This window comes from Typopeltis vanoorti, chromosome 21, assembly GCF_054136105.1.
Source record: "Typopeltis vanoorti isolate ZY-2024b chromosome 21, IOZ_Tvanoo_1.0, whole genome shotgun sequence".
Lineage (NCBI taxonomy): Eukaryota > Metazoa > Arthropoda > Arachnida > Uropygi > Thelyphonidae > Typopeltis > Typopeltis vanoorti.
The window spans coordinates 81,611,017-81,638,091 of NC_143569.1; the positions used below are offsets into that span (position 1 = coordinate 81,611,017).

Here is a 27,075-nt window from a genome sequence, read left to right on the forward strand (position 1 = left end):
TATGCCCAAATGTCTTATAATTTAATTTTATCTTTAAAGTAAAAAAAAAAAAAATGTAAATAAAATAGCTTATTAATAATTATAAGATGATCAAAGGACCTCGTGAATATGCAATTAGGAGAGATCGTAGACTTAGGACCACACTGGTTATAATTATAATTTTTACGATTTTTATTTTTAAAAAAAATCCAAATAATTTCCAAAATTATTTGGGATTGTTTTAAATTTAAATGACAGATTTTTAATTAATTCTATGGGATGGTAAATTATCATTTTTTTTTTTCAAATTGAACTAATCAGATATTTTTGTATTTCGTACGAATGAAGTCTTTTTTTTTTTTTCTTTTGTGATCTTTTTCTTGCTCCAAAATACTTCTTCATTCTCTCTCTTCAAAAGAAATTCGCTCACAGCATCCCCACTGCGAACTCGAATATTGCCCGTAAACCCGTTCAGGTCAATTTACTTAAAGCGATAAATCCATTCGCATGAAGAGTCTAGCATCGTCTTTTATTTATCCAAGTGTTCATCGAACATCCCCCCCCCCCCCATCCCAGTCCTCGCAATATTCCTCTTATTTTCCATTTCCAAAATTTACGCGTTTAGGGCTCATGTAAACAGCCTTCAATTTCATCATAAAAATTCTCCGGCTGGCAAAGACATCTTCCCCACCAGATGTTACCAAGGCAAGTGAAAGAAGGTTTAACGCGTTATTCTGTCTATTGTTGCACAGGTCCCGAGCGATGAAACGAATCTCGTATGAAATGAGAGTATTTCACCGAATCCCCCAACACTCTAGGGAGAAATCTTTATTAAAGCAGGCCTATGGTAACCGTTGCTAGGCAATACTAGTTTGATTCTTGGGAATTTGTATGACGTCATGCGCAGATGTTGCATTTTGGTGTAGTTGTTAATTGTGGATAAGGTGACAAGCTGTAGACAGCGAAATTCTGTGGAAGGCTTATTATTCCAAGTATTTCGTTGGTTTTTATTTAAGTGGGCTATTCAATTAAAATATATAAAGAAGCTTTTATGGATCTATGACCTCTTAGGCACCAGGCGTTTGGGTTAGATTTTAACTAGACTAATTTTAAGCTTTTTTTTTTTTTTTTCCTGCGATTGTAGTCGTTTTTTGACTTTACTTTTTTAGACGGTTTGTATATTTTAACTTTTTACGTTTCTCTTTATTCCATTCAGATGTAAGGATCCATTTCCTTTTATTGTATTTAAATTTTTAAATCAAAATTACATGGTTCATCTTTTGTCAAATATTTGATATTAAACTTACTGAAATTTGGATCTAAAGTATTCAAATAATTCCAATAAATTCTTGGAAAAGTCGCTTGAATTTGAAAATACTAAGTCTCTAGGGGCTGAAGCTGATGAATCTAAAACTAAGAAAAACATTTAAAAATTCACTTTCTTCCTACACACACGTCTGTCTTCGTTGACATTTCTTCACATTCAAAGCACGCAATTCCTCTTAAGATCTGTTAATTAAATTAAACTTTTCTCAGAGTTTGTAATTAAAGCAAGCACTCTAATTAAGAAAAGGAAACTGATAATTATTATCATGGAACCTCCTTTTCTGTGCTTAACTCCCCCCCCCCCCCCGCCCATTAAAGCACAATTTTTTTTTTTTTTTTTTTTTAACTGGAAATTTTGTTTTAAACACGTGCAAGGAAATTATTATCGGTTTCAAGCGTAATTATTTTTCCAATTATTTACGAAAAATGTAAGGTTTGTTTATTACGAGAAAAGTTCATCAAATAAACAGATGAATGGCATCATTAATATATTTGAAACGACCCACTCAGAAATGGAGGAATTTAATAGAAAAATAAATCAATAATGTTTAAAAAAAAAATGTATAAGCTACAAACTACATACACGACTGTTTGCAAAGAACAAATATTGCGTTTTATAATAAATTTTATTGTTAAAAAACTATCGCATGTGTTTGATTTCACGTTACAAAAAACTATTGTCACTTTCAACAATACGTGGACGAACATCCATTGTTACTTTCACGTGTAACAATTGTCTGTTTCCACGTGTGCATATACCAACAACTATTGTTGCTTTTTTGCATTGTTTACTGAATGAGCTAAAGAAATGCCATCACGCTAGTCGATTTCTTGTTTGGAATGATAGCACGCGCGCTGACGTATTGAAATGTACCAGAGCGAGCCATCCAACCAATAGTATAACTTCACAAGTTACTAACAAAAAAAAAATATATATCGCTATAAAATTCAAAAGACATTAAAAGTATCTGTTTATTTCCGCATACTAAACTTGTCATTTTTTTTTTTTTTGTATAGAGAATTTTTTCACACTAATTTATAAAGGGATAGAAGATAATTATGGTTGATAATATTAATTTATTTTCTTTCATTCTAATCATATTTAAAAAAAAAAAAAGATACACAATTGAGTTAAATTAAAAATTCATATTTTTATAATTTTATTTTCAGTAAAAAATAATTTATTTCTCTTAATATTTACATTACTGTAATGCGATCCTTTTCTTCCTGCTTTCTAACCAACGATGCCTCCTTCCACCGTCATGCTTCGCGTTCCCGATAACCCAAAAACCACGCTTACCTTCTGCCAAACAAAGCCATTTGGAAAACGCACTCCGACAATGTTTCCCTTTATTTGTGGTGCGCCTTGTGCCAAGCATGCATCACTTGATTTAATAAAATTATTTCGGCTAGCCAAGCTAAGGCGCCACTTGCCAAATGTTACTTATTTATTCCATAAAAGGTTCTTTGTGTGTGCGTGTGCAGGAAGATTTCGTGAAGGAAAAAAAAAAAAAAACGTGGATGTTTTTATGTATCAATGATAAGATAGTACGGGAAAAAAAAAAGGCTTAAAATTAATTCGCCATTTTTTTTTTACGCATCAATTTAAGTACAGCAGGGTTGGAAAGTTTACATCTGTTAGAAAAAAAAAAATTGTAGAAGACACGAAACTGTCTGCTGTCTTCACAATTTTCAGTTTATTTATTTTTCGGTGACTATGAAACAACAAAAATTATTCCAATGATGCATCCTCAATTGGATGTATTTCCACTTTTAATAATCCACTTATGAACCCAACCATTACGAACTAGCAGCGTATTGGACCTCCTCTGGCCAAGAAAACTGCCTGCATCCATTTTAAGATGGTCTCCACCAGACTACGGAACTTGTTCTGAAGTATTCTTCACCACCAAACAGATTAATGTCTCGGAGGTCAGCGACATTAATCTGTTTGGTAATTAATCGGTCAGTAAAGCATTGGAGTCCATCCGCGGATGTTACATCCTACATGATCCCACAAATATTTAATGGGATTCAAATCAGAATTATGTGAATCCCAATATCACAAGGCTCTCATCGTGTGTCCACTGGAATGCTTGAATATACTCTGCGAACCGTGGACACACGATGAGAGCCTTGTGATATTGGACACTCTTGTTGGAAGGTCCGAAACTATCCCCAGATAAGAATAAGCAGTCAAGGCGTTCAGTGGGGGATTAGAGGGCCAATGATGTCCATCAGAACAATCTCCATTCAAGGTTATCGCCACCATTACCGGCTTGTTTCCGACCAACCCGCATTGGCCGAAAATCTGCCAGGTGGTCGTGATGTTTTGACCCATGATTATATGAAAAATTTGTCATAAATTGGCAATCCTCTTAATTGTATGTGAACTCTAATAAAATATTTTAATGTTATAATTTAGTATATTTTATCATTTAGAAAAAGCTATATTAAATCGGACTAAAAAATTAACTAAAATCAGTGTATTTATTCAGAATTAGATCTTTTTTTTTATTATATTCCTACAATAAATAGACCCACACAAATAAAAACAAGTGCTTTTTTTTTTATTTAGTTGACATTCACGAGAATACATAGGAATTTCACATTGACTACTGTACAATAGCTTTATATTACAAGTAAAAAATACAAGCATTTCTGAGAAATGCATCTCGTGTTTATTTTTCTTAATTTTTTTTTTATTTATTTATTAAGACGCTGTTACTAGGTGTCGCCACATTCCTTTATGAGCAAAGGAAAATTACTGACAGGTTAATACGCCATTTTCTAAGATGAGAATGGAAAAAATCGGCACTAAGGATTCAAAAGTGAGGGGGGGAGAATGAAAATGAGATAAAAAGAAAAAAAAACGAAATTGATGACGTGAGCAAAGGAGGATGTATTTTGTAAGCATCTTAACAGCAATTAATTGGTGTGCTTTTATCGAGATAACTATTAAACTAAACGTAGCATAAAGATGTTTGTATACGGGGATAAGGAGATTACTGACGAGGTTAATTTAAAACTTATATCAAAGAATTTTAAGCATTGAGAATAATTGTTATAAAACTGTCCAACATTCTCCTTAAAAAAAAATAATAATAATGTTCAGAGCTTCGATAAGAATTGAGTATTTCGTTAACCCTACATCACGTGCTTCTGATCACGTGATTTTTTTTTTTTTTTTTTTTTTTCATCCAATAAAGTCCTTTTTGGCAAAATTTCAATTATAGAAATGCAGACAATGTATTTTTGGCAATTTGCCAACAGTCTAGAAAGATTAAAAATGTATGTCTGTTTCTTTCTTTTTTTTTTTTTTTTTAAAAATGTCTATTCCAACATCTATTCATTGTTTGGAATTTCTATTGTTACGTTTTGCAAAGTCAATTTCAACTGTCTGCATTGTTTAGGATATTAGAAATTGATTTTTTTTTTTCCAATAAAAAATATTGCAAATAGGATTGACCTACAAGAGTATATTTCTACGACACAAGATCTAAAAAAGGGGGGAAAAAATTATAAGAGTGTAAAAGAAACGGTGCTCATTTTTTGATCAAAAAGTTTGTGAAATCTTGTAAATATTGCTAGAAAAATTGCCAAAAATTAAATGCTATCGACTGACAATCTGATTAAATCGAAATATTAAAAAGATAAGCTAAACAGAATGGCAACACCTTGAACAATAAAAGACAGAACGTCGAATGGCAAATATTGTCATCAATCTATTCTTGCACCAACAGGAATGATATACATGAACTAGAGGGAATGCAGAATTCTTCCCTCAAAGTTTTTCGCTATTATTTATCGTACAGAAAATAGTTCTATTCTGCGGATAGCTAAATCTCGTGTCAATCTGACTCCACACTTTTTTCTCCCAGCGATACTTACAGTTCAAAAAGATGCCCGATCAGCCACAATACAGAAATAGAGACCTATGTACTATGTCCTGACTTCGAGATGAGTTACCAAAAAGTACACAAAGGGGGGGGTAGTTTTCATTTAATACATTCTGAATGTATATTACATATCGGGGGGGGGGGGTAGCGGAATAGGGAAAGATATGAGTTGGATTCAGGAAGATTTTCTCTTTTTATTCTTTACCAAATTATGACTAATTTGTATATAATTGGTAAATAGTGAATACTGGGGGGGGAGTTCTCTCCCTTAACCTCCCCTCCGATAAGATGAGGGTTCAGTTCGAGTAGTGTGGTCCACTGATTGAAACAGGTGCATAGCATAGATATTTACATAAAAAGGATAACCGTTAAAGCACATGGGAACAATACCCGACCAAGTGCTGCCACCTGGTGAGACTTTTTTTTTATTTATTGTTAAACGTGAGCTAAGATCTGAACTTCTCCTTGACTTCCTCCGGGGGTCGCTTCCGGCGACCTCGCGCTCTGTGCCGAGATAGAGACTATCACAGTATCTTGGTTTAACACCTGAGACGAATCTGTCGTCTGCACAATGGTGACGGCGTTCACGTCGTGGTTCTTCCGCAGTCCCCAGAGATTCGGGTTCTCTCTCCTCCAGATCGCCGCCGTCAAGTCTATAGGGTGCTCCGGTGCCGCCAGAGGGCTGTCGTCACTCAAACCCGCCACCACAGAGTTCTGACTCTCGCCGCTAGGGCTGGTGAAGTGCACCGGATTCGTGTTGTCGCTGGTGGCGGCGTTGGCCGAGTCCGTCGGTCGTGAGTGGTTCGAATCCACGAAGAGAGATTCGTGAGAGAGGAAACTGAGACTGAGGGAGGGATTGCGGCTATGACTAGCACTGCCAGGGGTGGCGCTCACCTCTTCCTGGCTAGCTCCGGTGTCTTGGTGAGATTCTAAAGGGTCCACGTGTGGCCTTAAAACCCCTGCCGAACTCGCACGGGAACGATAACTTGGGGGGCGACTGTACTCCCGTTCCACAAGATTCAGTGGGGGCCTGAAAGAAAAAAAAAAAAAAAAAAGAAGGAAATTAATACTTAATAAATCACGTGCAATAAATACAGATCATTTTTTGGTTTTTATGTTAGCAATTAACACATCATGAATTAAATAATTAAAATTGCTACACTTCCGATTTTAAGTTGAATATTCTCCCTTCAACGTGGGAAACATCTTTTCCCACACGTAATACGTTTAAAGAAGTAGGGCGTCGTTAAAACAGCAAAGAACGTGTCCCAACCCTCCCTTCTCCGGTGCAGACATCTCTACAGGTCTCATGACTCAACTGACTTCGCTCCACTTGATCACACGGTTGGTTCTAACTTTTAAATGTTTTTTTTTTTAAATTTTTAATTATTAAAACATTTCTCCCCTTTAAATATTCGATTTGCGCGACCATAATGCGATATTTGTCAATGTTAAGTCTTTCTTATAGTAGTTGACAGGTCGTATCACGGATTGGGGAATGAATGGCATGGAGAGCTTCCACCCTCTCGCATATCATCCGACTATCGAAATCGTATATTTAAAAAATAACAATAATAATTACTTGCACTCCGACCTGGTTGGTCGAGTGGTTAGCGTGTCCGCTTTCCAGCAAAGAGGCTGCGGGTTTGAATTCTGCTTAGGGAAAGGGAATCTGCAACCCTACCACTTATTCTAGCAGAAGACTTCACTCCCAAAACCTGGTGAGGTACGGAAGTGACCATACGGCGTCTACGGAGGTCAAATGTAAAATAAAAAAAATAAAAAATAAAAATACTTGCACTAGCGTTAAGATTCTCGGAGTTTTACATTGAAGGGGTTCTCATGACAGTTAAAAACCGCTGCTTGAGGGGGGGAGTAAAAAATCATAAACACAGTCTATCAGGATGTTTGAGCAGATCATCCACTTGCTGGCTGATCGTTTCAGCATCGAGTTAATCCGTCTGGGAATGGTTGTGCAGATTTTCCTCCGAGTGCTCCGAATTTTCTCTTGCCATATACAAAAATCAATCTTGAATGCAAGTGAAAACGCTAAAAATGTAATTACTTAAAGAGCAAAAACGGAATAATGCCTTCGCTAATCTCGATGGGTTGTATACTCCCAGTTCATTCTCTTTCGTAACTGACGATGCTCTTTGGTTTGGGAAGACGGGTTCGAATCCTGTTTAGGCCTTCGAAGAACCTTTAGAGTAGGTTTCTCATCCCATAAACCGGCTGGAAAAATACTCTCGATTAACAGGCATAATACATTGGCATCACAACCATAGTAGCTTCGGCCGTAATTAAAAAAAAAAAAAAAAAAAAAAAAAAGGGACTCGACTCCACCTTTCAAGAGTGATCTCGTTTAGGAATATTCCATTACCTTTAAATTCTATAGAATAGATTTATTGGTTCATAGAAGGAGGACCTAGTTTTATTTTGCATATTTTATTCATCCACTTCGAACGTCGAATCACAGCAGGTCATTAAAAGCGTCCATTAATTCCTCAAAGATCAATCGCCAGATATGGTTATGCATATTAATGTGTACGTTGTTCAATCTTCAACTTAATTAATGGGGAAAAAAAATCGACCCTCCATAAATAACTCAGTAAAAACAAATAAATATTCATAAAAACATCCACTAATATTAGATAAACTAGTACATGAAACACCTGCCAGATGGCAGCACAAGTACACACTTTTTCTCTCAAGACGAGTTTGCCATTTTCTTACCTGGAGTGTAGCGTACTGCCCGTATGAGAACGATAAGTTGGAGGCGGAGATACTGGAGATAAAGATGTAGTTGTAGCTCCTTGCTGACGATCTAAAAGAAGTAAGCGAAGACGATATTCCTGCATAGATGCTTGATAGGACGGGGGTGGGGGCCTGTATTGAAATTCGGGGTACATCATGGCTGAAAAAATAACAAAAAGAGAGCCTTAAAGTTAAAAAGCCTTTTGTCGTATAAAATTGTATTAAGTTTCTCCGCTAGATGGCGTCTACTGTATGAAAATAAAAAACCTTTTAATGATCGTTTCACTTACCGGCATAAGGATGGTGGGGACGTCCGTAGGGCGGGACACGAGGCACAAAACGGCGATTTGGTTCTTGGTCGTTCGTCTGCAGCCCAAGCATGGCCCGACAGGAGGGAGCATCATGGGAAGTGAGCCTCCAGGCGATGCCACTCACAGTAATAAGGACAATCCCCACCCCTGGAAAAGAAAAACATCGAGGGAAACTCTTAGCCTGCTTGTCAGAACTCGTACCATTTGAAAAACATTCAATTCTAACAACTAGTGCCGTACTCGGAACTCTTGTCCCCCCCATACGCCCCCAACAGCGTCTTCTGTTCCCCTGCTTCCTGTCAGCAGAATGCGTCTCACATGATTAACGAGCGCCAAAACGCAGGAAGAGAAGGATAAACATTTTCTTAATTTCTGTGGGACTCACACAGAGTGGTTGATTCATCTATTTTCTCCCTTTTCTCAAACTTGCGATGAGCCACCAGCAAATCGCTCCTTTTGAAGTAACCGATGTACGCCTCTAAAGAGAAATGTTTTGAAAGAGAAAAAAAAAAAAAAAATCGCGGTGCGATAAATCAAAACGGATAATGCACACAGCAAATGAAACGATAGCCAAAGAACATGTAAAATGCGTCTATGAAGGAAATCATTTGGTGGCGAAGTTACAAAATTGTGCATGCGTAAGGAGAAATCAGCTAATCTGCGCACAAAGTTAAAAAGATGTCAGATATTAAATGAAATCAACAATATATGCTTGTGATGGGAAAAATGAGATGAATAATCTACGCCAGGGAAAAAAGAAATAAAATCAACAGTTGACATCTCAAGCGGGAAAAAAAAATGAAATCAACAGAAATCTGAAGCTTTTAAAATAATATGAAATCCACAATCGACATCTGACGCTAAAAAAAAAATGAAACCAACAATCGAAATCTGAAGCTTTTAGAAAAATATTAAATCAACAGTCGACATCTGAAGCAGGAAAAAACGAAATCAACAATCGAAATCTGAAGGTTTTTTAAAAAATGAAATCAACAATCGAAATCTGAAGGTTTTTTAAAAAATGAAATCAACAATCGAAATCTGAAGGTTTTTAAAAAAATGAAATCAACAATCGAAATCTGAGGCTTTTACAAAATATGAAATCAACAATCAAAAGCTGAGGCTTTTACAAAATATGAAATCAACAATCGAAAGCTGAAGTTTCTAAAAAATATGAAATCAACAATCGAAATCTGAAGCTTTTAAAAAATATGAAATCAACAATCGAAAGCTGAAGCTTTTAAAAAATATGAAATCAACAATCGAAATCTGAAGCTTTTAAAAAATATGAAATCAACAATCTAAATCTGAAGTTTTTAAAAAATATGAAATCAACAATCGAAATCTGAAGCTTTTAAAAAATATGAAATCAACAATCCACGCCTGAAATATAAACAATGAAATCAACAATCAGTTTCGAGCTTGGAAGCAACAGGAAAACGCTAACGAAAGGAGAAAATCGCCTGTATTTATTGCAGCGTTGATTTCAACTTTGTATTGTTGGTTTTGCTTTGTTGCTTTCAACTTCATACTAATTGTTGATAAGCAGGAAGTTGGAAATTCATTTTCTGAAACGCTTTCTTTGTTTAAAAAAACGCAACTATTTTGGACTGCATATTATTTATTAATAAAAAATCCCATAAAATTGTACGAATATATATAATTTTAATTTCCATTAATGCATCTTTGTTCTAATATACTTAAAAACAAGCACTTTGGAAGGTTGTGAAAAAACACCGAGGTACTTGAATGCAAGCAGGCGCTTGTGAGGATGCAGTAATCTATTTGCACTGTAAGTTAAATGGATCTGGGACAGCAGCTAGCACTCCACTGGAAGCAGAGGGGGGGGGGGAAATAGAACCTCGATAGCGGTGGATAAAAAAGGACATTTGTTATTTTAATGATCAATTTGATCTCGCTACAGACTTCCAAACAATGGATTGACGTCAAAACTTGGAACACTCTTCTTGTGATTGTTGTAGGCCTGCACGAAAACGACTGTGCTCTGATCGTAAGACATCCGCATTGTATACGGGAAAAAAAAAGGTAGCTCAACCACCTGAAAGTGAATATTACGATACGTGCACAATGAATTTTAATGCGCTGAGTATCCCGAATACTCTCTATCAGTAGGATTCGGAGACGGGAGAAATAAAATAATGGAGTTTCTATTTTTTCCCCCTGCTTTCATACTGTTACCCGAGTGTTAAAAAGTATGGTTTAAAAAACTTAAAAAAAAAAAAACTTAGATTTTTACGTTTGTTGGCGTACAACTGCAGGTGGCAGCATTTTACATACGTGCTTGTTCAAAAGCAAACATTTTTAACTATTTTTAATAAGATCAAAATCTGAAAAAATTATAATTACAAAAAAAAAAAAAAACGATTATAAATTTTTAAACTTTTTGAAAGGTTTTGAATTTTTTGAATAGTTCGGTTTCCGAACGCTAGAGGGCGCTGTGTTGTTTGCGAGTTATACAGAAATTAGATACTCTGTTTTATCTATCAACTGTAAAATATTCAACAAAATATTCAACTATGGTAGTTTATTTTTTTAAAGGCAAGGAAGGCTATGATCATTTCAAAGATGAAATCCACAAAAACAAAAAAAAAAAAAGTTGGCACATGCGTTATCGATTTGAAGTCATGAAATCTACGTATCTTGTGTGGTTAAAAAAAAAAAAAATCTTATTACTTGACATGCAAATAAACAGAATTTGGAAGTTTCGTTTTTCGAACTTGCAAACAAGTCTACATTGCTTCAGGGGGAAACGAAGACTGGGGTGGGTTGGGGTGGGGGTGGAATGAGTATTTTCTGCGGGGTCTCAGAATTCAATTTACACTGGCAAATAGTAGAAATTGAGCTACCCTATTTGATAAGATTATTCAAATACGGAAGAATCTATAAACTCTGTACGTATACTGAAAAAAAACCCAAAAAACTTTCAGTTCTCGAGGAGGTTAAAATAATAAATTCGTTTTTCAGTGGACATGACAAGATTCGTAAATGCATGGTTTAAAATGGGCATCAGAAATTCCCGTATTTTAAATGAAGTAAATTGCGAAATAAATTTACCAAACTAGTTTCGAATATTTGCAAAAAAAAAAAAAAAAAAAAAAAAAAAAAAACCGCAATATTTAGTAAATAAAATAATAAAAATTAAATGAATAAAAATTAAATGAATAAAAATTAAATAAAGAAATAATTAAATTAATAAAAAAATAATATATATATATAATATTTAATAAATATAATCGTTTGGAATTTTAAATACTAAAATTTTATTTTAATATAATTGGTTAAATTTTAACATAAAACGTCATTTCATACACCAGAAATTGACAAGTAAGAAACTAAATAAGCATAAAAATCACGTGCTTTCAAATCCGGGGAATCGCGACATCCGACTTGTGCTTGTAAATTTCACACCAGACATTTCCAGCCTTCAAAAAAAAAAAAAAAAAAAAAAAAAAAAAAAAAAAAAAAAAAAAAAAGTCTTCCACTCAGCACCCATCTTTTAACTGGGAGGGGTCTTTGTCTTGGCGACTTTGATTATACGGAAACAATACTCAGGAAGTTGTCAATTGATCAAGGAAGATGTTTGAGAAGAACAAGAATTCAAATATTCCCAAGGCGTAGCTGACTGCTGTGATGTCAATCTACAGATTAATGCATTCACCGAAGGTCATTTTGCTTCCACCGCATTATTTTCCAAAGCCGCCTTCCCTATCGCTTTAAAACGCGTGTTAATTTTGTGACACTTCCTTTTTTTTTTTTTACCAGATCTATTTAGTTCATCCAAGCAAGTCCGAATTGCAAACATCCGGGCTTATTGCTCGGACGTGGCTGATGTTATTTGCGCGTATATACCTTCGCAGCACGAGAGTGCAAGGCGTTGTTGAAGGTCACGCTCGCTAGGTGGCGCCACCGTTCACACAAAGAGTAGTTAAGCGAAGACCTGCGGATGACATGTTCCGGGTAGGTACACGGTTCTTGCTTTACCTTGTCTAACAGTACCCGAGGAAATATTTGAGACCGGCTACTTGGCGGTTGTCATTGCTGAACAAACAAGCGGATACGAAGGAAGACATCAGCGAGGACTTCTGCACACGCATCATCCTTGAAAAATGGTTTTGTAATATATAAAAGTTCAAGAGATATTTCTATAAAACGAAATGGACTAAAAGTTAATTTTTTAAAAAATGAAAGAAAGTTGTTTGAAAAACGGAAGCAAAGCTATGAGAAGAATCCAAAAAAATGTTCCAGAATTTTTTAAACACATTTTAAATAAATTTGGTTCTGAAGTTTAGTATAAACTGAGATACGAAAATTTTTGATCGAAAAAATTGTAATTTTTTGGATTTTTTTTTGTTAGAAAAAAATTGACCCTCTCAGTCGTCAAGAAATTAAGTAGAAAAATATTTTGTTTGGAAAGCATGTGGTTTTTTGTTGAGAAAAATTTGATTTTTTGTCTGAAAATATTTTGTCCGAGAATACACGACTTTTTTTTGTTCAACAATACACGACTTTTTTTTTGTACAACGATGCATCGACTTTTTTTTGTCCAACGATGCATCGACTTTTATTGTCCAACGATGCATCGACTTTTTTTTGTCCAACAATGATTCGACTTTTTTTTGTCCAACAATGATTCGACTTTTTTTTGTCCAACAATGATTCGACTTTTTTTTGTCCAACAATGCATCGACTTTTTTTTTGTCCAACAATGCATCGACTTTTTTTTGTCCAACAATGCATCGACTTTTTTTGTCCAACAATGCATCGACTTTTTTTTTGACCGGAAAATATTTTGTTCAAGAATACATTCGATTTTTTTGTCCAAAAAAAAGCAGATTTTTTTTTTTACTCCAAACATTTTCTTGAATAAAACTATTTCAGTTTTAAAAAATTAAAACTTTATTTTTCAGAATCATTCCCATGAGCAATATTTCCTCATCCAATCCATAGATAATCATTCTCCCACCTAATGCCCTTAAAATATGCTTTAGGGCAAAGAATAAGAAATATACTCGATGGTCAAACTAGCAAACCGGTTCTGCCCACGAAGTTATTACTCTATAACGCCACCTATTGTGACATCACGAAGTAAACATAGCGTGGGAAACAAATGCTAATCAAACCGCAGAAGACCAACTCAATTTTTTTTAACACACAGATATCTGATAATGCATATAGTGTCTTAACCACCTTCAAGTGCTTTGCACTCTTTCCATGTCTCTTAGACACGATTTAATTCATTTGACTTCGGTAGGGATAACGTGTGGATTAAATATAAAAGGATAAGAAGCTCCCAATAGGGCGGTTACCCATGTTCTCCCAACACGAAAAACCAACTGGTTACAACATACCAAAAGACAAATTTTAACTTCCGGGTTATGAACAAATACTCAGCTTAATCTTGTATGTTTCTCCGAATGTATTGTGACGTGACAAAAGAAAAGAATGGATAGAAAGGATTAGTTAGTGTTCATGCGTGATATTTGCAACGAACTACTCTTCCAGAATGAGTTTTCTCTGTTAATTGTAACGATGGAAACTGGGATGTTCGTTCTATCCCAAACTTGCTTTGTTTATTCATTTTCTCTTCGGTGAATACGTTAATGCTATTAGCAATCAATAGGATACACAGAACGTGCATTTTTGGTACCACCTTTATCTAATTAAGTATATCTAATAGTTGGGGGGGGGGTAGTCGGTGTTCTGTGAAGTAACTAATTGTCTAGTGGTTGCAAACAACTTTTAAATATTCCATTTAAGGCGTACAAATATAAAGCAGATTCCAATAATGGAAATTCATTGTTTCAACTTAGCCAGATGGCTAACAATAGAAGTTAATAACACGTGGAAGCATGTACATTTCGAAAATGGCACACACGTGCGTTCTTATTTTTATTTATTTATTTTCTTTTTAGATGTTGATTGCAATCCTAGTACGTGTTAACAATGATAGGCGTCTGCGTGTTTTATTTCTAACCTCGTTTATTCAATTAGAAAAATCAATGTACATTTCTTCGATTGTGACGTCTTTCCTTAATCAAATTATTGCACGAATAGACTATTCTTGTAGGGAAATTTAACAATGCATTACGAAAAATTAAAAATGAATTATTGGATTGCTTTTCTGTTTATGCAGTGAACTCGGGCAATTGGATGGAGTTTGTTAACGGAAACTGGACGAACTTGTAAGGCAGCTAAAACGAGAAGGAAGTGAGGGCGGTAAAAATGAAAAACCAGTTTCTTACTACTACAAGGACGTGAACTTAAAAGCTAAAGAAAGACATTCAGTTGTCGCAACCGAGACAGGTAGGTAGTCCCAAATTAACCTGTTTTCAGACACACAAGAAGAGAATATCGGTAGTTGTATGACCATCCGTTCGCGACCTCTACACCACCCCAAGTGTCTGTGACCCTCTTGGGCACAACTAGAAACGCAATAGGTTGACCCGATCTCTCTTATTTCCATCCCCCAGTGAGTAGGAATATTTTCATCTGTTCGTCAGTCCCTTGCTATGAGACTCACCAAGTTGGAAGTCGATGTCCTTGGTAGCAAACGACATCTGTAATAAGTGCAACACATGCCGAACAGGAAACAATAGAGGCATTTGATTATCGTCTGGTTTTAAGGACAACTTGGGTCGTCTAGAAGTGTGGAATGGAATGTAGGAGATGAGATCCGTATGCAGTGATGCTTTGCCTTACGGTAATCTTTATCTGGGGGATGTAGGAAGCTTATCGAAAATTTTCCCATATATATAATACCAGTACGTTTGATGATGCTTTGCCGTATGGCTAGCATTATCCAACAATGCACGATAAACTTCCGACGCCATCTATTGTTCAAACTGAGAATTAACGCGTATTTTTCTTTATATAAATATATAACATTTCCTTATATATATAATGAAATGTTATATACTGCCTTAATAATAACAACAACATTTAAACTATTATGTGAAAAAAAAAATTAAAAACTGGCATCTCGATTGAGTCAGAGAACAAAGAAAGGAAGAATATATTCCTCTAATCTTTCTATAGAACTTCAGTAGCTTAGTTGGTTTCAGAAAGACTTGGGTCCGAATCCCGTCTATGGTGCGAAGAACTTTAGTAGTGCTTTTCATTAAGATGAATTAACCGGTCTCATATGGAGGTGGTGGTTTTCGTCGCTCAAAACAATAGAATACTAGTATACAAGAAAGGCAATGGAACCCACCTTTTTTTTCTATTACTATTCCATGTTAAAATAGCATTCCTGTCCCCCATGTTTCTATAATAATAAACCTAGAATGTGATGAACTTCCAGTGCCATCTGTTGTTCAAGTGGAGAATTAACATACTTTTTTTTTTGTTATATATATCGGTAGCGTTAATAATAATAACAAAATTCAAACTGTCAAAAATCAATGAACAGTGAATGGGTATGCTAGCATAATATATTAAGACTGTTTGACCTACTCCAGAACATTGCCCTCCTTGACGTAAAGTAGGTGTTATGAACAAGAATCTTTAAGTATTTGTCTCTTCTTTCATTCCTGAGGAGGGGGGGGTGGAGGAGAATCCATTAACTTGTTGCTAGAATGATATGCAGTGGGACATTTTTTTTTTTTTATTCGAATTCTTCTGCATGAAATAAGACCACTTTTTCTTGATTAATACGATTTTTAATTAAAGGTTATCCACTTATATTACTAATGAGAACCAAACAAAAAATGTGAATAGAAAAAAATTATTTTAAAGATCACGGTTGGCTGAATACCGAAATATATTCACATAAAACATGGAACTAGCCAGGCGGAAAACGATGAGTGGGATTTGCACGGGCGAAAGATACACCCGCTGCCTGAACAAGGGAGGTAAAGGTACGGTGGCTGGGGAGGGATGGGGGAGCCTGAAGGGGAGGAACATGCAAAAGGACAGTAATTAGACGTATTACGTTGATAATTTAAGTGGCTTAACGCAGATGATGAGAAAAGGCAACGAAATATCCAGAAACGACATGATAATTACCATCGATGCGCGCACACGCACGCACACCACTGTGAAGCCCTTCTTTATTGCTACAATCACTTACGTGTGGTTACACTCGAGACTAACGACGACACAATGTGTAAGTCGGAGAATATTACGGCCATCAGCGGCGTGATTACGAAAGATACGAGAAAGGCCCTTTCGCAACCGACAAAACCAGGACAAGCTACCGAAAGTCGCTGAAGCATCGTCGATGCCAACGCTAACGACGCGTCTGCATATTACAAAGAAATTTTTAACCAAACACCACCCACATGGGAAGCAGCAACCAGATGCGGGGAATTACCCCATATTTGCATAATGACAGCCAACAACATTGGTTGGGGGGGGGGTAAACACGCTGCAAGAATGAAAATAAAATTAACAATAAATGGTCGTCTGTGGATAGGGTAGCCATAACTTTTTATGGATGGTGTAGATAAATTATTTTTCTTCCCATTATAAGTACTTATATTCGTTCGGTCCATCTGTTTAAACCAATCAACAATCGATTTCGTCTCAATAAGTCGGTATCTGAAGACAACTAACGCTACCTGGTGCCCATATTTGTATTTTCTCCATTAGTAATTAGGCGCACATGCTTATTATGATCTCATTTCCTATTTGTTTATTCGAGTAATTAAGAAATTAAGACGGAAATTCATGTGGAAGTGAAAGGGTTTACTACCAGGTAAAACAAACCAGCCTGAGAACCCATTATTTACATACATAGATATAGTAGTCTTGGTTACCTCGTTAGTAATTGTAATAAGTCGTCGAAATAAACCCATAACACGAATTATACTGAAATTTTTATCCAAAGCAATATAATAATTATTATTATAGGGATACACTCTGCATGATAGTATAAGAATGGCTACATACTATAGTGGACATAAATATAGAAATTACAAGATTGAAATATATATGTCTCCATAATGGCTGTATATAGAAAGGCGCAAAAACACACTCTCTCAATTACTGACATTAAAAAAAAAAATAAATAAATAAAATAAAGTGATGCAGTGAAAAACAAAATTTATTTTGAATGTACTTATGTCGAAAAATTCCAGACCACAATAGACATTTGCCAAGTTCGGTGTTTGGAGGTACACCAGAAGCTACTATAGCTATGAGGCAGTGTATTATGTGTTTCAATTTAAAATCCTTTTGACTGTATTTCTATTTTGCTAGGTGAAAATTCTCCGCCGCCGTACGAGACCGGTTTACTCATCTTCAGAGGTTCTTCCCGTATTAGATGGTATTGGAACCCAAGTCTTTCCTAACAAAGGACTTCGTCGATACGGACCGAAACTACGAAAGCTCCATTATATATTTAAATTATGATTTATCGAAAAAAAATTATTATAATTGATCTTTGCTTTTTTTTTTCTCGAAGTAATGGGATATGTGTAAGATATTTATTTAAATATAATAAATTATATCTCATAGGTTTGAATTAACATTCGGTTTGAATTAACTGTGTCTAAGCACACACTTTTTTGGTTTAAGAAGAATTGTGGAAGAAAAGCTTGGTGAAGAACAAGCTGGATTCAGGCCAAATAGAGGCTGTCAGGATCAGATCTTCACTTTACGACAAATAGTCGAGAAAGCATGGGAATATAACAAAGATCTGTATTTAAGTTTTGTCGATTTGGAAAAGGCATATGACAAGGTGCCAAGAGATAAGCTATTCAATACGCTGCAGTTATATGGTGTCAATGGGGCATTATATCAAGCAATACTTAGTCTTTATTTGAGTTGTAAGTCAGCAGTTAGAATTGAAGGAAGTACAGGAAGATGGTTTAATGTTAAATCTGGTGTGAGACAAGGATGTACATTATCTCCTCTGTTATTCATTATCTATATGGATCACATTATGAAGGAAAGTGGTATTAAACCTGATATCAAAATTGGAGATGTTAATGTCAGCTCTTTGCTTTATGCGGATGATGTTATACTTCTAAATAAATCCGCTACAAGTCTGCAAGATTCTCTGACTAAATTGAATAGCTGTTGTAATAGATATGGTATGAAGGTCAGCAATAAAAAGACAAAGACAATGAAAATAGGCAGAATCATTGAAAATGTCAACTGTGTTGTGAATGGAGAACCTGTGGAACAAGTAAAACATTTCAGCTACTTAGGCACAATTTTTACTGAAGATGGTAAACTAAATATAGAAATAGACAACAGAATCAGCAAAGCTGGTATCGTGGGAAGTCAATTGAATAAATTCATATGGAATAAGAAAGAAATTAGTCGGAACACTAAATTAGCTGTATACAAGACTGTGTTCAAACCAATTTTAACTTATGGATCTGAGAGCTGGGTTAGAAGTAAAACACTTGACCAAAGACTAGAGACCGCAGATATGAGAGTCCTGAGAAAGATTAGAGGCGTGAACAGATGGCATCAATGGCAATATCATATTAAAAATGAGGATATTAGGAAAGAACTTGACATTGTCAGCATCCAGGAATGCGTTAACAGAGCTAATCTCAGATGGTATGGTCACTTAAATAGAATGGGAGAGGAAAGATTAGCAAAACAAGTGTTCTCTGCCAGGTTGGCAGCAAAACGACCCAGAGGAAGACCAAGATATGGGTGGATTGATAGGGTACAAAGTGCCTTAGACGATAGAAATATAAGATCTGATAATGTTGGAGTCTTGACAAGTAACAGACTGATTTGGAGGAAAATTGTAGATAGGAAGTTAGTAATGATGTAAATTTTTCATGTAGTACTGTCATATCCTGTACACCCCTTGAGGGTACATGGCAGGAATTTGATGATGATGATGATGATGATGAAGCACACACTTCAGCTATAGAGAATAGTTGAGGAAGATCATAACAAGGTCAGGAACAGGACTTCTCCAAAGTCTTCTCCATGAGGCCCGCCAAACTTTGTAACCAATATGGTTATTTAACTTTTGACAACACCGAATTAAATAAACCTATTTAAAAAATTAACATTTCTACTTAAGATTATTTTATACGCCAAACTATTCTGCAATTTCTAAAGGAAATAATGTTCAATTTGTCATTTCAAAAAAATCTTGTTACACCACTGCATAAATATCGAATTTTACCGAGCAAGTCTACGTATGCGAGTGTAGTGTTTTCTTTATAATTAATAAAGAATTTATTAAAATAATGTCGAAACCTTTAACCTAATTGAAGTAAAAAAACGATTCATTGAAGAACCTGGTAGTTCTCAAGAAAAATGGGAGTTACGATATTTTTTCTGTTCAAGGAAAAAAAAAAAAGAAATGCCTGATATGTAGAAACTCTATTGCAGTTCAAAGAATATAATATTAAAAAAGGCATTACGATACAAATCCTAAAGAGAACTATGACAAAAATGTTGCGAAAATTCGTGAAGATAAATTGTCAGAATTAAAGTAATAGAGCTACGGTAAAAACCAGTTATTTGTTTACACATTTAATTGCAAGCAGGTCGAAACCACTCACTGAAGGGGAATTTATTCGCGAATGTATTATTAAAGCAGTTGGAGTGTTGTGTCCTGATCAATTAAAGACATTTAAAAATATAAGCTTATCTCGAAATACCATTGCTAGCAGAATTGATGATGTAGCCGGAAACTTAATCAACTAAAATCAATCATTTCAAATTTTTAGACCTAATTATATTCTCTTGCAATTGACGAAAGGACAGATGTACGGGATATCGCTCAGCTGGCTGTTTTTATTGTCAAGTATATTCGTGCACGTGGGCTTAATCATCGTCAATTTAGTAACGTTCTAGAAGATATAGAAAGAGAATACTGTATAGCGATGTACCTTATTATACAGAAATTAGATGGCTTTTCACTCATAAAATTTTAAAGCGATTCTTCGAATTACTGGACGATATTACAATTTTTTTTTTAGAATCGAAAAATTATGAATGTGAAATATTAAAAAATGATCAATGGATAAAGGACCTGGTTTTTTTCAGTTGACATTGCAAGTCATCTTAGTCAACTGAATCTTAAGCTACAAGGCAAACATCAAGTAGTTGCCATGTTATTTGACAATATTAACATTTTCAAATAGAAATTATTACTTTGGCAAAAACAAATTCGAGAAGAAAATTTATCCCATTTTGAATGTTGTCAATCATTATTACAAAAATCACCGAAATTAAAAATTTCAGAATATGCCAATCAAATTAAGTTATTAGAAAATGAATTCGAAAGAAGATTTTTAGATTTTAAGAAATATGAAAATCAATTTCACCTATTTACTTCTCCTCTATCGATCGATGTTGAAACTGTTGATGACAATTTACAGTCGGAATTAATCGAAATTCAGTGCGATTCTGTATTGAAACAAAAATATATGGATGTTGGAATTCCAAAGTTTTATAATTATTTATCAGTCGATCGATACTCCAATGTGTTATGTGCAATTAGGCGTATTTTATCTATGTTCCCCTAGCACATATTTATGCGAACAACTATTTTCAACTTTAAAGAAGAATAAAACTGTGGGAAAGATTAACAGACTAGCCTAGCGTGTGCAAGCAATATTGAAAATAACTCCAGCTCGACAAATTCCACCAAATTTTGAAGATTTCGTTAATGAAAAACGTTGTCAAGTTTCTTCAAAAAACGATATGTATAATTTTATTTAAATATGTAAACTTTATATTTTATATGTATTTTTGTAACAATATTAAAAATCTGTTTCCTTTTTATTTCGAGATTTTTTTTTTTTTTTTTTTTTTTTTTTTCTGTTGCAGTTCGCGGCTTGATGTATACTTCTTAATTTGGCCCTTGGAGGTAAACGAGTTTGACATGCCTGCTTTTAATGGAAAGAAAGGGAGAAAATCTACGAACCACATAAAATTAATACAATAAAATGTTATTTAATTTTTCCTTTTTTTCATGACCTTGAGGAAGGACGTCAAAAATTCTGGATAAATATTAAAAGTAACGCGATATAGCAAACTCCTATCTGACAGACATACAAGCAAGAAGCAATTTTCGAAGCAATCATATTTAGCTTTTCCAAAGATAACTGAAACTGCATCACGATCGAAAGATTCACATCCAGGTATGAACAAATCATCCGCCCCCCCCCACCCCAGAAAGATCAATTTCTTGCCAGAATAACGGGGAAAAATGTTCTTGTCCAGATTATGACAGAAGCTCCGGCATGAACGAAAGCAATCAGTAGAAAATGTGTCCTAATGGGAGAACGCGCTGCAGTTTCTTGGACGTCAGCACGTGCAAGGGAGGTAGGGAAAGAATAAACGCGTAGTAGGCCACTGATGTTTATCTGCTTTTGGTTCATGCAATTTTCACCAGGTGGGCTTGAGAAAGAAGTTAATTCAGGATAAAACATATGCGGGGTTTCAATTGGATTGTTCCTTGCATTACGGCGTACGGTTTACAAAACCAATCACGTGACCCACGTGCCCCTCTTACGTCAGTCCTTAGATTGCAAAGAGAGAAAAAAAAAAAAAAAAAGGCCAAATTTGGTTGCTTCTCCTCTAAACATAGAAGTTCCAGACATAAATGGAATGTGAGCTTTGGAGCTTATGGGGGGGGGGGGAATTCAAGTGGGGGAGGTTAAAGTTACATTCTTATTAATATGAGCATTCGGTTGAATGCGAAAGCCTTGCTCGTATCATAAGTAAATAGCTAATGGCATAGCCAGCCGGTATTTTTCAACCTCTGTTTCTTTATTGTACAAGAATTCTCCGGAGCGCACAGGTATCCTTCCAAGTTTCGGGTAATTTCATTTAGTACTCAAGCAAGTTTAGGGAAACGATAGAGCTAGGTAATTCCTATGCAGCCCATTATTCATATTAAAATCCTAATACAGTTAGTTTCCCTTTAGAAGCAAGCTAGGCAACAGACTGATTCGTATATCAATAGTTACAACCATTTTATCAGCCTTTCCCAAGGACAAAAGAAAAAAAAAACTGCGCAGTCTCAGAGCAGTATCGAAATTAACAATATTCATCCGCACGAGCACGTGCTGCAGAATAGGAAATCCACAACAATTGGCAACAAGCAACAGAAGTAGTAGTAGTAGTAACAACGACCATTGTTGGCAGAGTGGTCGGTTGCTAAGCAACCGTTTTTAATGTTATTCTCGCGTATCTCTACGGAATCAGCATTAAAAACTAATCAAATAAACTATTATGTAGAAAAAAAAAAAAAAAAACGGCCTTGGTTGGAATTGGAAAAAATTGAAGAAAAAGAAATGAGTTGCGACAGGACGTCACGTGATTTTTTGGCGATTTCAAAAGAGAGACTTTATCTCAATTCTTTGAACGAAAAGACGATTCCAGAAGAAAACTTTTAAGATTCTTTTGCGACAGTCATTCTTTTCACTTTCCGCTGTCTTTGCCAGAAATGTGGCTAAAACGAATAGCGAAGAAAAGGACGCACAAGCTGAAAAGACTTGATCACAAAGCGATCCCCGGGAATGGATAGTTTAACTGCGTATCGTCTCGATAAGGGACCACCAATGCCCATTAAGTAGTCGAACCGGAAGTAGGATATCATTAGGAAAGGAGAAACTTCAAGCCGTTCATGCTCAGGTAGAGATTTGGAGCAGTTGTTAATCTCATTCATGTCAACCGACTCCAGTCTACGACCTGCCATTGGTTTGTCGATTAAACAGCTGGTAATGCAATTATAGTGAATTAGAGACACTGAAGAGGTCACTAACGGGAATTAACAGAGATAAGGCCAATCAAAAAATATTTAATAGAAACATTTATATATAGAACGAATGCAATAATAAAAATATATAGAAAACATTTTTTTTAAAAATTAAGTCTAAATTTTTATCATCCAAATAATGCAATTTCTCATACACCACATATATTTCACTTTACATATTTATAAATAAAGAACCTTCGAGTGACAATTTCAACAATTTCAGATATTGTTTAGAATAGTGACGTCATCACCACGAACAAAAATTAACACGATTACGTATTGTTCAAGTCAGAAATGGCTACCGTAACCATAACAACCATGCACCGCTAATTATGAAAGTGACAATGGATGTAACCATGACAACGAGGATTACTAAATCTGAAAGTGAGATGGAGGGGGGGGGATGAATAATCGGGTCCGGTAACCATAGTAACCAGAGGAGGGGAAAAAAAAAAAGGAAATGCGATCAGAGAATGGGAGGAACCTACGGTGACCATGACAACAAGCATAGATAATGAGCAAATTGACGAGGAATAGATCCCTTTTCGGTAGTCATGACAACGAACATTACTAATTACGCAAGTGACAAGCAGTAACCATGACAACGATGGTGGGAATGTGAATGGAATGAGTGACATGTTCGGTTTCCATGCCAATGATTGAAATTAAACAAGATGGGGGGGGGGGGGGGCGGAGAAATAGTAAGTTTCGTTTTCCTATTCAGGTGAAGTAATTCTTTTAAAGATCGGGCAAAGATGGATTTTTTTTTTTTTTTTTTTTTTTGTTTGTGCGAAACCTTAATAATTTTCAGAGAGACACATTTGTACTGAGCTCGGCATTAATCTGGAGTAAGCGGGCACTTATTTTCTCCGGTACTACACTTAAAATAACACAAGATGACACCGGAGGCTGAAATACGCATTCTTCAAGAGTATTTCCATTACCCCCCCCCCCCCTAACTCTTGGCGGCACAGTCCGTGCAATTCAGCCATGCGAGACGTTCGACTTCGTTTGCTTCCTTTTGATGGTGCATGTTCGCCCAAGTTTCAGGAAGCAGTCGGCCTTCATGCATATTAGCCGAATCTGCAACATTTGTCAATAGCTTCATTATTTAAAGGGATTGCTAAGCCTTTTTTTTTTTCCCCTTTGTTACAAGTCTTTCTAAAGAAACACGGAGATTCGCATTCTAACTAAAACATTCGTTTATTTCAATAGTAAGCAAACGACACAATTCAAAGAGAGAAAGAAGGGGGAAACGTATGGAATCTCAATATTTGCATTTTAGGTATGGTGCGCCCTCTACTGGTTAAAAAAAAACTAAACACATACGAATGGTGATGTGTGCATTGTTTAAATCGCACGCCCTCTACAGGGAAAAAAAAGAGAGAGAGAGAGAGAGAGAGAATTTTAATCCAGATATTTCACTTCTAATTAAAAGTAGCACGCCCTCTGGTGGTAAAAAATATGCATTGCAATATTTTCACTGGCACTTCTTTTGTCGTCAAGAAGACACAGAAGAGGAATGGAAATATAATAATACCTTTACTTTCCTAATCGTATCAATTGAGCCCTCTGGTGGTAGTAAAGAGAAAGACAAATTCGCAATCGCAATATTTGCAGTTCAAATAAAATAGTTTAACATTTTCCTGATAGGCAATAGAAGAGATGGAGAATGCCAATATTTGCATTCTGAATCAGTTGTGCCCTCTGGCATTTAAAAGTAGATACACGGAATCCAAATACTTCGCTGGCGCCCTCTAGTGTTAGAAAAAATATAACTCATAATCTTGATATTTTCATTCTTATTGAAATTAACATTCCCATGACAACAGTAAGAGAGATTAAATCTCCATAGGTTCGCATGACCTTAAATGCGCCCTCTACTAGGAAAATAAATGCTCAGAATCCTAATTCTGCGAAGTCTCTTTCATTTACACTCATGAGTAAGGCTCTAAATAGAAGATACGCTTACATCAATTAGCATTGTTTCAAAGAAAATTACAAGTCATATGTCTAGTTTTATTTTATTTTATTATTCATATTATTACATGACACCTGAATCCCAGGACTTTCAGTTCCGCATTTTAAAGTATGGATTTAGACAATGCAGAATTTCTAAAATTAATAAGAGTATTTTATCAAAATCGCTAATTCATATGAAGCAGTACAACCAATAATAAAGGACATGGGAAGTCTTTTCTTTACGAATTCACGAAAAATGAACGTTATACAGCCACTTTTATTTACTGATAAATGATACGAGCTCTAACCGCCAAGATACCTCCAAAATGGCGGCAAGTACGGCGGGGGGATCTGTGTAATAGAATAACAGTATTTCCACTATATGTACTGTATGTAAATTCATAAGATTTTTCTTATATTTCAATATGATCTTTTTAAAAGCAAGCAGGTCAATGATAATTTATAACTTATTTATGTTTATATATATATATATATATACACACACACAATTTGGAGCAGAACAACCTCCCATTTCGCTATAAAGTCGAAAAAATCAAGAGCTCGAACGTATGCGACTGTGGGCGACCTTAGATCCAAAATGGCAGCAAGTAAGCGTACCTTCAATTTACAGCCTTATTCATGATGTAGACATAAATTGTAATTCAATATTTGCATTCTAAGCGAAACAACCGCGCCCTCTGGTGACAAAGATATGCAGAATTCCAATACTGTTTCACTCTCGACCGAATGTCACGCCCTCTGGTAGCAAAAAGAAGAAACATGAAATCTCGAAATTTTCATTTCGATACAAAAAAAAAAAAAGTGGTAGTATCACAATGGTGCATTTGTTCACAGCATTGTTCCCGCCCTCTAGTGAGTGACAGAAAAGGGCGAGCAAGTTCCGATATTCGCATTCTAACTTAAACAGTCACGCCACCTGGTGCCAGAAAAAGTGCACATGTAATATGAAGTTACTTTTGTCGTGAATTCATCGTAAAAAATGAATCTAGAGTACCCTCTGTGACAAATTTCAAAAATAGAAAGAGAGGGTTTTCGCCTTGAATAACGAAAAACATCACACACACACACACACACACACACACACACACACACACACACACACACACACACAACTAAACACTTTAAAACTGACCGACCGTAACCTGCTAACACCACGGCCTCCTTTTTTTTTTTTTTTTAAAACCCACAAATAGACTACTTTTCTGTGAACACGTTGCCTAACGCCCAAGCACAGAGACAGACAACATATTCTGTCGTCGTACAGGCAATTACTACTGCCGCAAAAGGTGACCTTGCACTTCTAATCCATCCCATGTGGGCCCCCTTGAGGTCGTGTTGATGACAAGCGAGTTTCTGAGCAATTAGATGACAAAAAAAAAAAAAAAAAAAGAAGAAGAAGAAAAACAGAAGATAGAGAGAATAGCACAACAATGGGTATCTGTTAGGTAAAGACGGTTGCCAGGCGGAAGCCTCGTGTGGGTCATCGTCGATTAAACTTGTTCGTTAAGTGTTTAACTCCCCAGCCCCCATTTTAGAGTCGGTGTGTGTGTGTGTGTGGGGGGGGGGGAATAACAATAGAGCTGTATTTACTGGTCTTTTAGCTCATGGAGATTGTGCAATGACCGGATTTAATGAAGAAATGAATTGGAACAAATACTTGAGGGGATAATAGAACCGAAGTTATACAAAAAAAAAAAAAAAAACGTGTAACATCTAAGGCAAGTTTCTTGCTTCCAGGAAGATAATATAAATCATATTTTACAAGTAGTAATCGTTGAAATTTTAATGTTTGGATATAGAAACAATAATTATCGCTTCACGGATCTATTAATACAAAAAACGGCAGCTTTTTCCTTTTCCCTTAGAACTTTCTTTGATAGGGTTAAAATAAGGCCGTTTTTTCTAGACACGTGTGAACTAAAAAATCTAAACAAAAAAAAAAAAAAAAAAAAGAAAACGCAAGGAGCTCACCTTTTTTTTTTATTCTTCCCCATTTTCACACTGAGTTTAAGTCAATATTATTTTGCGTCACATTTCATATGGACTAATTGCTGTTCTGGTTGCCATGGAAACTTTGTTAACAATGATGTAATAATGTGAGGTACACTAAATA

The 27,075-nt window shown here is 35.5% G+C and overlaps 1 protein-coding gene across 1 annotated transcript in view; it reads right to left on the reverse strand.

Moving 5' to 3' along the window:
• Positions 1-3,854: 3,854 nt before the first annotated feature.
• LOC150095045 (uncharacterized) overlaps positions 3,855-27,075 on the reverse strand; it is a 79,506-nt gene continuing 56,285 nt past the window's right edge. The window contains exons 2-4 of the mRNA XM_090411000.1: positions 8,249-8,416; positions 7,938-8,118; positions 3,855-6,234 (exon numbers count right to left, since the gene is read on the reverse strand). Coding sequence (XP_090267126.1) covers positions 5,640-6,234; positions 7,938-8,118; positions 8,249-8,416 — 944 coding nt within the window. The 3' untranslated portion in view covers positions 3,855-5,639. The remainder of the gene's footprint in view (positions 6,235-7,937; positions 8,119-8,248; positions 8,417-27,075) is intronic.